General features: G+C 38.0%; 1 protein-coding gene and 1 long non-coding RNA gene across 7 annotated transcripts in view; one reads left to right on the top strand and one right to left on the bottom strand.

Annotated features, from left to right (window-relative positions):
- The window catches only part of arap2 (ArfGAP with RhoGAP domain, ankyrin repeat and PH domain 2), a 191371-nt gene that overhangs the window by 105905 nt on the left and 68822 nt on the right, over window positions 1-16644 (bottom strand). For all 6 annotated transcript variants that reach the window (XM_047386376.1, XM_047386380.1, XM_047386375.1 and 3 more), the window contains exons 11-12: window positions 11097-11296; window positions 2211-2296 (exon numbers count right to left, since the gene is read on the bottom strand). In XM_047386376.1, the coding sequence (XP_047242332.1) occupies window positions 2211-2296; window positions 11097-11296 (286 nt within the window). The remainder of the gene's footprint in view (window positions 1-2210; window positions 2297-11096; window positions 11297-16644) is intronic.
- On the top strand, window positions 14-1606 carry LOC124880932. The gene is made up of 3 exons (XR_007041503.1): window positions 14-842; window positions 918-1217; window positions 1315-1606. It is a non-coding gene; the product is annotated as an uncharacterized LOC124880932 (long non-coding RNA).

The raw sequence follows: 16644 nt of genomic DNA, 5'->3' as shown, positions 1-16644 counted from the left end.
AAGAAATATGTTTAGATGAGAACTGCACGTAAACTCTTTATTTAGACACAAAAATTGTGTGTTTTCTGTATTTGTGTTAAACGTCATCTGTTACACAGTAGCTCTCAGAAATGTACACACTGCTGATAAAATCCCAAGGTCTTGAGACCTAAAAAATGTATATGATGCAAAATAATTTAAAAACGTTTTCCACATTTAACGCATCTAACACGTGTTAAAGATGAAAAATTTAATTGGTGTCTTAATTGGAGAGTCACATGATGATGGTCCTGATTAGAATTTCCCTTAGATGTGCACACCTTTAAACAAAATCGTTATTAAAATACCTTTTGATTTTATGTCAGCATTCTTTCTTCTCTAGTCATGAATTACGGAGAATCCACATGAAATAAGGTTCAGCTGTCCCAATAGGATTTTTTATTACATTTGCTACTTTGTGTTCTATGTTATGTAGTTAGAAAGGACAAAGGATTACAATAATCAGGGTAAAATAAGTCAGCGTAACAATGCAAAAGATTTAACGCCATTATGGTTAGAGTGGACAGTCATCAATAATTGAAACAAATATGGATTATAGCGAACAAGGAGGCTTCCAAAAGGCTAATAGTAATACTGGAAGAGCTGAATGGGTTTTTTTATGAGTCCTAGTTCCCACTGTGTGTCGGGGTCTGGGTTAGAGTGTGTGTTTGTGTTTTGTGTGCAACTTTGTTTTCAGTGTTCAGATGGTGCTGGAGTTTCTCAGGTGTGCTGGGTGACAGGTGCAACTGATCTGCTGATTGCATGGAGGAGTGTTTAATCAGGAGGCTGCCCGCACTTCGATGCCAGAGTGTTTGCCTACAGTGGTAACAAGCTCAGCCACTACTAACCTATGCTTCATTCCTTGTCTCGAAGCTGACTTTGTGTATGTTCCTTCGCAGGCAGAAACCTGAATCTTTTGATTATCTTCGTTGAACACTGACTTCGGTTCCAGAGGTTTCTGGACGATCAAGATTACCTACGTTTGGTGGATTTCGTTTGGAGTTTGTTTCCAAGGACCAAGCTGGCAGCTTCCTGTTTTCCTCCGTCTCCTGAACCAAGGCAGAAGCGTACCCTGTCCACCTTCCAACACAAGTACCTGAACATTGAACTAAGTCCTGAATTCACCAGAACTCATTCTACAGCTCAAGTAAAACCATCTGGACTCCTTCTACCCCTGGCGACCTGACTGCTCTTGTTTAGTAAGCCATTCTCCTGATAACAAAAGCTACCTTTCATTTTTTTTGCAACATAATGGTTCCCTGTCTCACCAGTTCTCTTCCCCCTCTTTCCATACAGTTGGCGATTCACCCATTCACGTTCCAGACCCACTTGCTGTAAATAAGCACCTTTCACTGATTCAGTTGTGTTCAGTTGTGTTCTTCTGTATGATCTATTACGAAAATAATGACACTGTGAAAGGTTATGGTGGCAGCATTGTGCTCTGGAATTAATGTTTTTACAGGAACCAGATTGTGTTTCTTTTTTTTTCTTTTTTTTCCAAAGTTGTTGAAATTTTTAACTATTTCCAAATACCAGTCCATTTTGGCAAAAACCTTCAGGTATCTGTTACAAATCTGGAGATGGACTATTTTACATTATAATTTCTCCATGCACACATCTAAATCAATAAAAGAATGAGTTCCTGAGAGAAAAAAAAAAGTTTTGGAGTGGCCGAGCCAGAGTCCAGAACTAAATCTGAGAGGAAATCTGTGACTAACCTGAAATGGGCTCTGGACAAGAGCTGTCTAAACAATCTGACAGTAGGAGAACTTTTACAAGACAGAGTGGGCAATTATTGTCAAGTCAAGATGTGAGGTAATCGAAAACACAGAAAAGACTGAATGCTGAAATGAAATCAAAAGGTTTCTTCAAAAAAGTATTACTTGATATTATTTATTTGGTACTATTATTACTTAGTGGTGTGCACACTTATACGAATGGGTCAACACATCATTTTTATACCCTCAACACCAATCTCACCCATTCCCTTTCTCACCCCCAAGAATAGATACTCCATTAAAGTTGAAAGGGATTGGAAATAGTTTGTGTCAGATTTAGGTCTCAAACCCTAGAACATTAAAGTGGTGTGTAGACTTTTAAGAGCCACTGTATAGCAATGAAAAACAGCTTTTGGAATTGAGTACATAGCAGCAAAAGCTTCATTTTCACAACTTACAACATATTGTAAATACCTCTACAAGTTCATTGCTCCAGATGCTGCAGTCCAGCTTTAAGCTCCGTACCTTTGATAAACTTGGTCCAAGGGAGCGGTGCTGTCCTAGCAAAATGGTAACACACAACTGTTAATGCAACCAGACAGATAAACTCATAAAACCTTTTTTTCTGTTAAATATATTGAAAAATATTGTGCTGTCAGGCTATGCTTTAGTTGCTGAGAGGTTTACATAAAAAAACAAAATTTTGAGACTCAAATATGCACAACAATCTGCTCCGTGTGCACAAACATGCTGCCAGTGATGGGGTAAACAAAAAACAGGCAGTTACAAGACGGAGAAAACGGAGCATGACTTGGAGCTCATTCTCTCACTCACAACACAATATATTTAGTCCCCTCAGCTCCCCTAATTGGAAATGAAAGCACAGAACGAGGACCATTAATTGCTAATGAATCATGAGTAATTCATTGTGTTTGTTGGCCGGCCTGTTTATTTGGGTGAGCGAGGAGCTTCTGGGGTTGCTTGTGGCCAAAGACGGAGCAAACATGCATAATACATTACTTATGCTGCATGTGTGACTGTGAATTATTGTCCTGTGAGTAACGGAGGATAATTTTAGATTTAGATTTGGCATGATCTCATCACTGTCTTCTATTCAGAAGTAGAGCAGCTGTGAATGAAAATGAGGGGCTGTGAGCTGAGACAGGACATCTTGACACAGTTCTGGATGGCACAGACTGAAAAAGACTTCAAATTATTTGTCACTTCACAATTTAAGCAGCGAGACATTTTTGATAACTAGTCTTCAGTATTGGCATTACTTTCTTTTATTAGACTGAGGTGATGCCTAGATGAAGCAACCCAATGGTAAATTTCTACAAATAATTACTGACAAAATAATGTTATTGTAATTATTTTCATAGATACACAATCATCACACAAAATATGAAACATTTTCATTAAAAACACATACAGTAGAAGTTATATAATTTTTTTTTGCGCCACATCAGAATGGAACAACTGATGGGTCTCTATATGAACATCTTTAGTAATACTGAATGGGGTTAAATCTCCTGTAATGGGTCACAATCCAACCGAATGCTTTTTGCAGCCATTAACAACCTTCCAGTATGATTCTGGTAGACTAATCGACCACCAATTCCAGCATAATTGGTAGAGATTCCAGGCATGGACACAGCTCAAGTATAGTCCATAAATTTTCAACGGGGCTGGGGGACAAAAATACATGAAAATATCGGTTGAAAATTAAGTGGTATAAAAGCCACCTACATATAGATGTGTAATGATGTCTAAATGTGGTTGAAAGGTGGATGGGGTTGATGAAACAGGCTTACCAGGCCAGAATTTCAAAATCTACGCTACATTAAGATGGGACCTATGGGCTAAGAAAGTCCCATCTTCAACATATTTTTCAAAGCTAATTACAGAAAAGTAATGGTCAACCTCAAATAGCCATAAAAAAGATGTCCGTCAGGATTTGGATTTAGGTGTTCCAAGACCCAAAATTGATCCTAAACACACATTAAATTTGGTTATGGAATGGATTAAAGTAATATTAAAAATGGCCTTCCCAAAGCCCCCACCTCAACACTTTTAAAAATCCATGGACTGTGCCTGTGCCAGCAAACTGATTTAATTGAAAAGAGTGCTCAAGCATCCAACCAGAATTATGCCAGAAGTTTATTGATGGCTACAAAAAGTGTGTGATTGAGGTGCTGATTGCTAAGGAGCATATATCCAAATATTAGTGGAGGTGTAGCAACATAAGCTAAGCTTGTATGTAAAGTTACTCTGGAGAGATGGGACAAAATTAGGAGTTTGCTAAACAGCTAATGTATTTAAACAGAACCAAATGGTTTCTGGAGATTCCAACGTCAGAGTATCAAATTCTGCAGTTTCAAAGCCAAAAATAAGGGTTAAAGAGTCATGTTTTTCACGTCAACCTGTGAAGGGGTAAAACCATTTAACTCATGACGCCCGCTGCACTGAAACATCAATGCTCCATCCACTGGGCCATGCAACACCGCAGGACCATTTTCACTTGTGTAAAGGTAATGAAGCTGAAAAAAAGCATGCACATGCCTCAGGGTAAGCAGAGAGATCTCCCTGGATAAAAAGCTCAGTGTAAATGTCTTCATCTTTCCCATGAACCCAAAGCAATGCAAAGAAGACATCGAACTCCGTGACAGCTTTTACAGAAAAAAAAATCTCTTGGCCCACCAAGGATTTCGCCTCCTATTGAAAAATGTCCTAGTGATTCCAGAAACAGTTCATGGAATAATGTTCCAGTCTTTTGCACTTAACTGGTATTTCCCTGGAGGGCTAGAGCTAAGTTATCAAAGGGTTAACGCAGGATTTTTGCATTGTTTTGGCAACTATCAACTGAAGACATGTTTATGATCTACCTCCTGATATAGAAGAAGTTTGTCCAATTTACATGGCAGAGTAGCAGTGTGACGTTCCTTTTTTAATGCCATTGAAACTGGAGCACTTTTGTTGATTAGTGGGGAGAAAAAGGAAAAGCGCAAGGATGGAAGTTCAAATTTGGTGACTGGAAGGGGGTTTTCAAAGAAAAATCAAGCAATATTTAGTTAAAGACAGACGTAAATGGGAAGGCGATGTTTAGATTTTTACCTTCAAAAATGTCTAAGGTGTCTAGAATTAAACAATTTTGTTAAATTTACTTATGGTAGGTCAGGAAACTGTGAGGCAGCCCTTAGCCCCTACTTAAAAGTTTCAGAAAAATAGGGGGTATGTCAGCCAAGTGAACAACTCTTCTGTCAGCAACACCTCCTCACAAAGCTTGTCAGTTGCCAAGTTGCGATGGATTCTGCTTCAGATTTTAAGTCACATATGAAGCAACAGGATATACACTGCCATGACGAAACAGTCTGGGACTGCTTTACTGCTTCCTAATGGATCAAACAAGGAATTCTGCTCTCTAGCAGAAAACCCTGAAGAAGAATGTCTAGCAATCAGTTTGTCAACTTAACGTTAAGAATATTTTCTCTTCTGGGTTATGCAACAGGAAGATGTTCCAAAGCACACTGACAAGGCAACCTCGGAATGCTTCCTCCAGGGCATTGTAAAAAACTCACTGCAAGTTATCGCAAACACTTGATGGCAAGCAATTATTAGCTTTAGGACGTAATTCATCCCCTAAAGAAATGAAACAATCATTTGAAAACTACATTTTACACTTACTCATGTTGTTCTTTACTTTTCAAATTTGGTTGTTGATCTGAAGTGTGACAAAGCAAACTAAGAAAAAGATTGTCAGGGGGAAAATGCTTTATCATGGAATTGTATCCTAGCAGATTTGTGGTCTGGGCAGAAAGATGATAGCTACCCATACCGCTAATATTGGAAACTGATATGGAGACGGTCAAAATCAAAACACAGTTCCCCTTGTACATGTAGGTGTACAAGATACTTTTATTTATATGCCTGTAAAGAATCCATTCTGTTATTGAAGGACTGAACATTAACAGGAAAAAAGCAATGATGTACTTATTTCCTGCAGTTCAGCGCTTAGTTGTATCCTGCTAAAGGTTTCTCCTAGCAACCCTCTGTTTCCAAACACGATCCCTTTTTTTGCATCCACAAAATCCATTCAGCTGATTGCCTTATCAGCATTTGGCCGTGCAGCTGCTCCTTAGAGCAATTTCTCTATTGTTATCTACCAAACATCAAAAATTACCCATACATCAAAATAAAAAGGTGGCAGCGCATGGAGCTAAAAATAAAGATACTTTTTTTGAGTAAGAGAGGATGATGCAAACATTCATATCACAATTCTTAAAATACTAAAAAGCTTAAGAATTGTGCATTAAAATTTGACTGACCCTGGCAGCCAAATAAAGTACTGCAACAAGGTGAAGCACAAATCGTTTGCAACTTAACTCTGTCCAGTGTAATTTATTGTGTACTTCGGCAATGGACTGGTTTGGCCCTTTGGTATTGAAGGTTGTCATTGCTCAGACTAATGTTCATTTGAAAACACATAGAAGGTGTTAGTCATATTACAGACACACTTTTCTTCTGATTAAAGCTTTACAAATTAACAGCCACATTTTAGACCTGATGTGCTAATAGAAGCAGAATCAGCATCAGCTTTGTTGGCCAAGATTATGTGCACAAACAAGGAATTTGACTTTAGTTTCAAGCGCTCACAGCATACAGACATTAAGCATAAATATATAAACTTTGAAGGAAATAAATAAGATAAAGGAACAGCATTTACACGTAAGTTTAACGTGTTTTAGAAGAATAACATTAATAGAACCATTTAACAAAATTGAGGCTTACTTTACTTCTAAAGAAGAAACCATCACCATGACCATCATAAATAATCACAGATGACAATTCATTTTAACCTAAATCTGCATATTAGGTCAAAATACTCCAGTATGAAACTCTTCAATATCAAAGAGTGAATTTACACACCATTAAATTTCACACAGTCTTTGCACAAAAGGGGAAAGTCAATGTTGGATAATTTTTTTCCCATTAGGTCTCTCATTACTTCTTACCTCTCCCTCTTGTTCAGTGTCTCTCTTTTTGTCCATAACAATAAAGTCTAAGAGGCCTAATTAAAAGCATGAGCAGGCATTGGTATTTTAAATGGACTCCAGAATAATTTCAGGAGAGCAGGACTGCTCCCTTTAACTGCAAATATTCCTCCTCTTGCTCTCAGCGTGTCGACAAATTGTAATATTAAACACCTCTGCAAATGAAACCATTTAAAAGCGTTTGAAAGAAGATGTTGGCTATCTGATGCACGGGCGAGGTGAAGAATCACATTAAGTATGACCGGGAGAAATCTGGAGGTGGAAAGAAGGATGTGTCCACTCAGTCTCTCTCTCTTGCTCTCTCTAATTGTGTTTAGCAGGTCAAGCAGCAGACTGGGATCCCCCAAGTTCTCCCACATGGCGTAATCTTTGTTGTCATTTCATCTGAACTATCAAACATTGCCAAACAGATTAGGGAGCCCAAAGGCCAGGCACCAACTCCCATAAGTGGCTTATCACCTGGGATCTTATTCCCAAAAACACCCCAGGGTCAGATTACATACTGGGATGGGATGGGCCTCAGACCTCGCATATACAGGGAATAGGTGAGTACAAGCCTGAATGTTTTTTCAGTGTTGGATTCTGATTCCTATTTACCACCTTTTACCACAAGCATTGTGCTCATTTCAGTTTAGATTCACATTACATCCTATGTAGGATGTTTTGAGCCTATTTTTAAATACGTTTGGCTGAACTTTGTAATGACAAGGTCATATAGTAGTAACATACTGTTTCAGCCAACACTATTTTTTAGTATTTTTAACAAATAATTTCAACCAACACAGCTAAAGGTACATAGATTTATTGCATACAGAAAAATATATTTCAAGTGTTTATTTTTGTTAATTGTGATGATTATGTGTTACAGCTAACAAAACCCAAAATTAGAATATGACAATTAGAAAATTACATTAAAAAGAGGAAGTTTTTTTTGGTTATTTTACAGAGAAATGTTGGCATACTGCAAAGTATGTTCATGTACTGTGCAGTATATGTACTTAATCACTGATCTGTATTCTCTTTGTAGGATTTCCTGCATTAGTGTGGCTTGGCATGGAGGAGATCAGCCTGTGGCTCTGCTAAAATGTTAGGCCCAGGTTGCTTTAATAGGGTCTTTCAGCTTGTCTCCATAAACCTTGCTAGCAGAGGGAAGCATGAAGTTTTCCTAAATTTCCTGATTGATGGCTGCGCTGACCTTTGTTGTGCAACCAGCAGAGAACATTTATGATACAATCAGGATAAAACCATAAGCTACTACAGTTTCTATCTGGGCGTATCGGGTCAAATTAATAATGAGGCTCAAACTAACATGAACAACTGAACATTTGTACTATTTTTTTATTTTTAAGACCATGTATCTGCGAGCAGACAACAGCAACCCGTGAAGAGGATTGTTTTGGACAGGAAGGAATGCTTTGATCTTCCTTGTGACTCTGATTCTGTAGAGCTAGAAGAGCTCTACAAGAGCACATCTTTAATTTGGACTTTATAAATCACAGTAGATCAACACCAGTTCTCCAAATCATCATAGAATATGAAAACCTCACACCGGACTTTAAGCAAATTGGATTCTGTTTCTCTTGACTTGCCCTCCAGAGTTTGGGAGCTTGATTTCCAAAATAAGCACAAATCTTATTTTCATCTGAAAAAAAGGACTTTGGACCACTGAGCAACAGCCCACTTCTTTTTCTCCTTAGCTCAGCTAAGATGCTTCTGACACCTCTGGTTTAGAAGTGACTTAACACAGGAAACATGACAGTTGTCACAACATTTCAGAATATCATTTTTCAGAGATAGTCTAATTTACTGAGATGCATCAGAATTTTATAAAAAAAAACATTCAGTGATACATAAGAAAAAGGTCTGGACCTTAGAAAGTTTCCACCCTACCAATTTATAAGAGACATTTCTCATCAGAGACAAAATTTGTGAAATTTGTTTTGTACTACTTATGAGTGGGAAACTAATACTAAGATAATCAGTGCCAAGGTCCAAGAATTACAGGCCTCAAAAGCAGTTGCAGTAAAAAAAAAAAAAAAAACATCCCCTCAGGCTTTTAATACTCCTAAAGCATGGAACAAGTGTAAAACACAGCGAAAAAGCTTTGTCACTCTTTCTGCAAATATGATGATGTACATGGCTACCCATTAAAACAGAGTTTAAACTGTGTTTTTCAGACTTGGCCCATCGGTCAAAATTACAACGAAACTTGTTTGTATTGAAAGAGGCTGCTATATATATTTGGGTTTAAAGTTTTATGGAAACCATTTTAAAATAAAAAATAAAAAACAATAAGTTTTTGAACCACATTACACAATATTTTCAGAAAATCCCTATGAATATGATTGCATTGACATTTACAGCACCATCCACAATTATTGGCACTCCTGGTAAACCTGTAAGATAGACAGTGCAGATAGTGCATTGATGTTCATAATTTAGGTAAAGTCTAGAAAACAATATCTACTCATCTAAACCTGCCCAAACCGTCAGTCAGAGCAATAATTAAAAAAATTTAAAACAACCCCGACTGTGACAAACAAGGCTGAAGAAGGAAGGTTTATCTTACCCCTTCAAGCAGTAAAAAAAAACAAAGAAATCTACATTACCATCTGTTTGAGAAGTGCAGCAAGAAGTGAAAAGTAGCACCAGGTCTCAACAACTACAACTTATTTTAAGCCTTTTGCACACATCTTAGCCAATAATTGTGGAAGGCACTGTGAAGTTTCCCTCTCCTTCAATCGCAGCTATTTATTTTGTTGCTTATTATAACAGTTGGACTGAAAATACGAGGTGGTGAGATGGGAGGTCTTCACTTAAAGGAACGCGTTTACATTAAGGTTATACGTAGGAGGATTTATACATAAGAGCCCGTCTTTTATTGTACTGTCAGGACTATATGTTGTTTATCAGTATATGGACCAGCAGCCAGCATATGTTTTTCATTTGTTTTTCACCACCTGACTGTATAGTAGTGTACACATATCCATTGTCTATTATTAAATAACAGAATACAGATTGACCTCAGAATGTTTGTGAAATTATTTAACAATGACTCTAAAGTAAATCATAAATTTTAAGCAAAATGTACACTAGTTTTGTATTAGGAATATGACCACTGGCTACTGAGCTTGTTACAATGATCGCTGGCGGTAGAATCCACATATTAGCCGTCATGTCAGCACTCTGTCCATTAAGGTGATGCGTGCAAGTATTAAAGCTCCTAATCTCTAATTTCTTAATGTTCAAGCAAATGGTTTTCACCACATGGAAAGGGACAAAGCACACAGAACATCTCAGCAACCCATACTGACTTGTGTCTATTACCAAAACTTCATACGATGAGTATCACCTCTTGGTTTAATCCAGGATAATTTCTTAAACTTCATGTGGGCTGTTGAGTTTCTATGAACTGTTTACTTAAGGAAAACATGGCTTTAGGGTACACTGTAGGTAGAAGCCAAACCAGCAGGGGCATATGATGCCTTGGGCATTGTTCTGTTGGGGAACCGTAGGATATCCATGTTGATGTTATTTTGACATGAGCCACAGAGCCCAGTTAAAGCACGTTTATTTGTATAGCACCATTCATACACAGAGTGACTCACAGTGCCCTAGAAATGCACTGAAAAGTTGGCTTTTCACCAAAGCCAGAAATATGTTCGAATGACCCTGATCAGTAATTTGCCAGTCAGAAATGTATTACTTGATCTTTTTTTTTTTTTTTTGTTAATGAGTAAAGGCACTGAACATTTGTGGTACAAGGCCAGGCCCACAACACCGCTCTTCGGTGTGAAGAAGACTCAAAATGAGCTACTTTCAGTCTCTGCTGGGTGTTATAGTAAATTATGTCAGAGGAAGCACAATGATGTAAGCAGGCATTTAAAAAAAAAAGAAGATTTACTATAACAACTCAAGACATGTTTGGTTTACTCAGACTGTGTGAAAGGAAAGGTGAGCAATAATTTCAGCAGACAACAGGAAGGCTGACAGAGTACAGCACAGTTGCTCTTTTATATCATTTTAAGCTTTTAACCTCTGTCTGCCATGGAACAAGCTGGATTTGGAAATCCCAAAATTATGGTAAGGAGCTACATTCTCCAATAATAAATAAGAAGGTGGCAATATTAGAGCTTCTAACTGTACTAATCACTAATATAAGATGATAAAGATAGTTTAAATTACCAACTTCATTGATCGCCTTAAACTTTTTTTAATATTGTAAAACACTGTTTTACAGTGATTGCTCTCTCAAACAGCAGTTAAAAGATAAAATATTCAAAGATTTTACCATACATGTGCCTCTTACCTGCACACTTCTTGCAGATGACCACACCCAGATTGACCGACGCCCACTCCGGCTGCGACATGCCACAGTCGGCACAACTCCTGTTGGCCTCGTTAAACCAGATCTTCTCCGCCACTTCGTAGTTGTAGAGCGTCTCCGCAATCGATTCTTTGATCGCCTCGACCCACTCCTCCTTCTCCCGTTCAGACTCCGCCACAAAGCTGCAACAATGAATTATTTTCTTTAGGCCCTGACCCTAACACATACCTCACAGTTATTGATTTGATTTGAGACAGTAATTAAACAACACAGTGGCGCCTGGCAGGGTGAAGGGGAGGGTGGTGTGAGTGTGTATGTATGCAGTATTTTGGAGCAGTTTCAGGAGGCAGGAGCTAAGTGTTGATGTCTCTGTGTGATTGCAATAGATTGGGTGAAATTGATAGAAGCGATGGAAGGGGGCAAGTAAATCAATCTGTCTCACCATGCAACTCAACTATCTATATAGTTCTAATGCAGCCTATTTCTTTGAGGATACTACTGCAAGATTAAAGGTGAGTCAAGATGAGAACTGTTGCACTAATTTGGCTCAAGCTTGGCTAGTAACATTAAATCCAACTGATAAGAAAATAAATAAGCACAGTAACATAGGAGGTACTCAATTTGTTGCTTTCAAGACTAGTTGAAGACTAAATGTATATGTAGCAAGCAGTCTGTGCATGATGACTCAGCTTAAATAGCTGCTGCAGACAAAGAGACAAACAGAGAGAACAGACAGAAACATGAAGTTGAGAGGAAAGAAACCAAACGTATCCCCAGCTTGAATGAAAGAAGCACTTAGAGGAGAAATGAAACCACAGATCCTCATGGTAACCTGGCACCGGTGCAAAGTAAGACGAAGAACGTGAAGGGGAAGGAGGGAGTCTGTTTATTGGTGTGAGGTGGCCAGAGAGTGAAGGTGGGGGTGGTGGTTTTGCCTGGAGCCAGAGATTTGCACCAGGTCAGCCTCACCCAAGCAACCCCCCAAAGATCAATAGGTTGATTGGGTTCAGCCGCCTTGTGCCCACCGGCCTCTACCCAGGAGAAGACTGCTCAACTACAGCAACGTGTGCCTCAAAACCAAAGAGAGGGCACAGAGCTTTAAGAAGTAATTATCTAGGACACTATAAAAGCTGAGAGTAATCTTAGAGTTCAGTGAATGCAGACAAATAGCCAGTTAGACATATAAATCCCTTTTACTACAAGAAGGTATCAGTGCACAATTTAGGGAATACCTTTAGTGCTTTTCGTGATATTCTCTATTTAAAAAGAACTACTTTAGCTCATGCATCTAGAATATTGCTAAACTATGCATTATTATTATAATTACTTTCATAATATTTTTAGCATTTCTCATAGCTCTCGTGTAAATGATTTTCAATTTAAGGCTATTGAAGGCTCAATCTTAGTCAGAAGCAATAAGTTAAAATTGTGTAAAACAAATAGTGGTGGTCAGTAGGTCTTTCTAAAACGATCCTGTGATTCTTTTTAAAAGGTGTGCACGGTGGTAGATAAGGTATAAGTTCTAAAGTGCACAGAATATGAGGCCTATCCTGTTTAAAAAGTGACATTGGTAGCTTGACATGCTGATGTTTGCTTGTGAATTGGTCAATTTATCCATCTCGCAGTTTTTTGCTTCAAAAACACAGTTATTGTAAATAGTGATGGAAGAGGTAACACTTCTAAGGTACATATATGTTCCCTGGAGAATATTAGGTTTTTTTCTACCGGTACCCTTTCTGAAAAGTCACAGGAGCCCGACAAGCAGCTAGCCCACATAAATAAACCTGTTTATGTATATGTCTATTACCTAGTCAGCAGTAGGCTGATCATTTTACCAACAGACATGCTAACCTTTGTACCTTGTTGCAATTGTTTGCTTTAAGGCAGTAGTGTTACCTTAAAAAGATGTACACATGGGTGGAAGAGGCATCTGTTTTAAAGTAAATATGCTTATAGGAAATAACTGCATATGTTTGTTGCCAGTTAATCTCTGGAAACTAACAATGTGAACCCATATTATGCTCAAGTCTTAAAAACTGTGGCTTTTACATTTTAGGAAGGAAAACCAATTAGCCATTTCATACCGATCATTTATGGCTTAGGTGGTAAAAGATTTTGGGAGACCTTCCAGTTTGCTGAAGCAATCAATTTGAATGTAAATATAACCACATCAGGCCAAAACCTAGAAAAACCTGTTGAATTCCTCATTCCTGTTGGTACTGAGATGTTGAGTTTTCCATTTTTTATTCATTTATCTAAACATAATAACTCCCACTGCTAACTTAAGGGCACCATTGTGTTTAGTAAAAATTCTTCAATGCAAAGGCAGGCCACTTCCTAACAGTTCTATTTGATACAAACGTTTCTTTTTCCGAGCATCCATATGTAGATGTTTGTGAACGTATGCACTGATAGGAAAACTTTGATATCAAAAAGCTGCTCTTTATCTTTAAAGCTGGGACACAAATCAGAAGTGTATTAGTAACCTGGTCTTGCCAACAGCAACCATTTTTCTGATCCAAAAAACTGATCCAAAAAAATGTTTTATGTCTAAACTTAAATGTCTTTGGTTTATGAAACTTTCCTCTGACTCTGATCCTAAAAGTGGGATGTCACATCCCCCACCTCAGACAGAACACTTTGTCCATTTAAAGGCTGCAAAACAATGGAAAAGCCAAAGTAAGTCTCCGCAGCTTAGAGCGATTAGATGAGTTTCTCACTAATCCCCACCTTGAGCAGGTTGGAGAACACTCGCAGGGCCACCAATCGATTGGATCCACAAACACACTCGCAGAGTAAAACCCTTTTAGCAATGACCTTATCAAAACTATTCTGCAGAAGCGAGCTAATTATGATTATTTTATTTTATTTTTTTTCTTCTGGTAAATTTACGACCTGTGTGTTAACGAAGCAACAAAATGATGGGAGGATTACGGTAGCTGCCACAAATAGATCGATCGGACACACAACAGGCGGAAAAAGACAAAGGAAAAAAAAATCTTTACACATGGTAAAAAGAAAGGAGAAACGGTGAACAAGCGCGCACAAACAAGCCGCGCTTCCTTTTCTGGGTAGCTGTCACGCTTGTATTCTAAATAGGCCATTACAGCACAAACAGGCGGCGTGCTCATTGATTGTGGGCCCTTGGGGGACTGGAGTCACCTGAAAGGCTCCGAGCTCTACAGAGGCAGAGATACCTCCACAAACCTCTCAGAGGAGGCTTTATAAAAACTGCGCTAATCAATAATTAGTGGTTTTTGTACAGGACACAGCTCCCATGTACTGCGGACAACGTGCTGATCGATAAGCTGGGTGTGGGGGCATGGTGATTGCACAAGATGCTTCCTGTGAGAGATTTGACAGGAAGAACTGATCAATAAAGGAAAAGCAAACTTTCTCTTTTGTCTCACCACAGCAGTGTCTTAACTTTTTGACATGCCTGCTCATTATTTTTACATTTTACACCTCAAAAGGACAGCATATGGAGGTTTGGTTTTTTTTTTTGGCTTTTTCTTGCATTGTTAGTGCATGGATTGGTTTTTAAGGAATCTCCCGTTCTGCTCAGATGGTTCTAGAAATAAATCAATGAGTTCCTGTGTTCATATTCAGGTCTGTTAAAGACAAACAACAAACGATAAAGTGGAGTTGCGCGGGCAGAAAGGTGACTTATTGAAAGGGCAATTCCTGATGTAGCCAAATTAGTTTTGGAACAAGAACTTAGCTTCTAATAAAATAAACGTACAGCAAGCTTTGGATGAGGAATCAAACTAATTGCCCTGATCTATTAACAAATTGTCATACCATAAGATGTGATGGCTGCTCCAAAACATTGACTTTGTTGCCCTAAAGCCCCTTTTTAACTAATCTGGTTGTATGATAGGTTAATTGGAATCTACTTGAAAGACCCATTTGTTGCTCGTCCACGCCCCCATTTCTCCAAATTTAACATTGATCATTATGGCCAAGCATTTACATTTTTAGCTTGATCAGACCAGATGAGATGTCTTTCAAATCCAATCTCTTGCAAACTGTAATCTATCTTTTCATGTTGCCTTTGGAGTAACAGCTTCTTCCTCTCCGAGTGATATATGAGCCCATGTCGATAAAGTACTACTTTCAGCTTGCAGTTCTAGGTGGATATATACATTTTGCACCATAACACATTCATCAATGGAACAGAGAACCTGTCTCTATCCTGAACCATATGAGCGCTGGAATTTCCTATGGTGTTTGTAGTTGCATATAATTGTCTGAACAGGTTCTATGTGGCATCTTCAAGGATCTGGGAAAAATCATCTGGGCTTTCATAAATATCTTAAAGTGTGTACACTTTTGAATAAAATAAAGTACCAATAAATTCTCTAAAAACATTCTCATTATTCTGACAATTACCAATAAAAATTATTTTGTTAATCCTAAATCCTAAAAAGTTCTAAACTTGGTTGAGCTGAAAAGGTGAGTGAGAACAAGGCGGCCCACTAAACCCACTTTCATTTGATGTCAGACAGTAAGAAAATAACCGCGTTAACATCTTGTTACAACTGCACATCATTTTCAGACTCTTTATTAAAGAAATTAAGTTACTCTTGAATTGCCATATTTTGTTGACGGTACTGGCTAATAAAGACACGTCATTCAGTTCCAACAGTAGGCCTCCACCATTTTAAAAGATTTTGGATTCTCTACAGAAAAAATAAATCTAGGAGATAGAACTTTGACAATACTGAGACGGATTAACTGTCAGCTGATAATAATGCTAAAGTTGGTATCAGGTTTGTAGGTCCCTGTAAGGCCTCAATCACTTTTTTTTTGTGATACTGGCCTGACAATATCATGTATAGTCAGATATCAGTCTGACAAAATTCCTCATTCTAAATCTAAACTCTTTAGACCAATTAAACATGAACTTGATAATTCCTCAGTAAACACCAGTTTATCTTTTGTTTGCCATTTTAGGCCACCATAATTATCATACAATTATTATAAAAACCACAATACAATTCAAACCTGGATGGGTTTACTTCACACCGATTATAGATTTATTTGAAAAATGGTTTGTTACTTATGTAATCTTTACTATAATTGTGAAAACAAAGAGTTTTGATTCATAGTTTTCTCAAGAAATAAAGTGAAAATGACCCCGCTTACTACCAAATCCAAACTTTAACTATCCGCAGGCTGTGTATGAGAGGGGATCTTCAACACATCCATGTCTTTTTGGCTCTGCTCCCATGTTTGAAGGAGCTTTAAATGTACAAGAACAGAATGAACAAAATTGCATTCTCTCAGTTTTGAAGCTTTAACTTCAAAAGGCTTATGAAAAAGGAAGCTACTGAATTCATGTTGAGTGTGTGAAGTTTTAAGAGGCTACAACAAAAGCACATTTCCCGAATGTGATGGCGGATCTGAAAAGAGCATATTAAGGATGTTATGACAACCTGTTCTTTACACTGCAAGATTTTAAACAAGTGTAAAATTATTCCTCCAGATTCATACTGTTCACATTCATCTGTGTGATTGTCAAGAACAT

Source organism: Girardinichthys multiradiatus, chromosome 14, assembly GCF_021462225.1.
Source record: "Girardinichthys multiradiatus isolate DD_20200921_A chromosome 14, DD_fGirMul_XY1, whole genome shotgun sequence".
Lineage (NCBI taxonomy): Eukaryota > Metazoa > Chordata > Actinopteri > Cyprinodontiformes > Goodeidae > Girardinichthys > Girardinichthys multiradiatus.
This window is presented reverse-complemented; position numbering and strand designations above follow the sequence as displayed.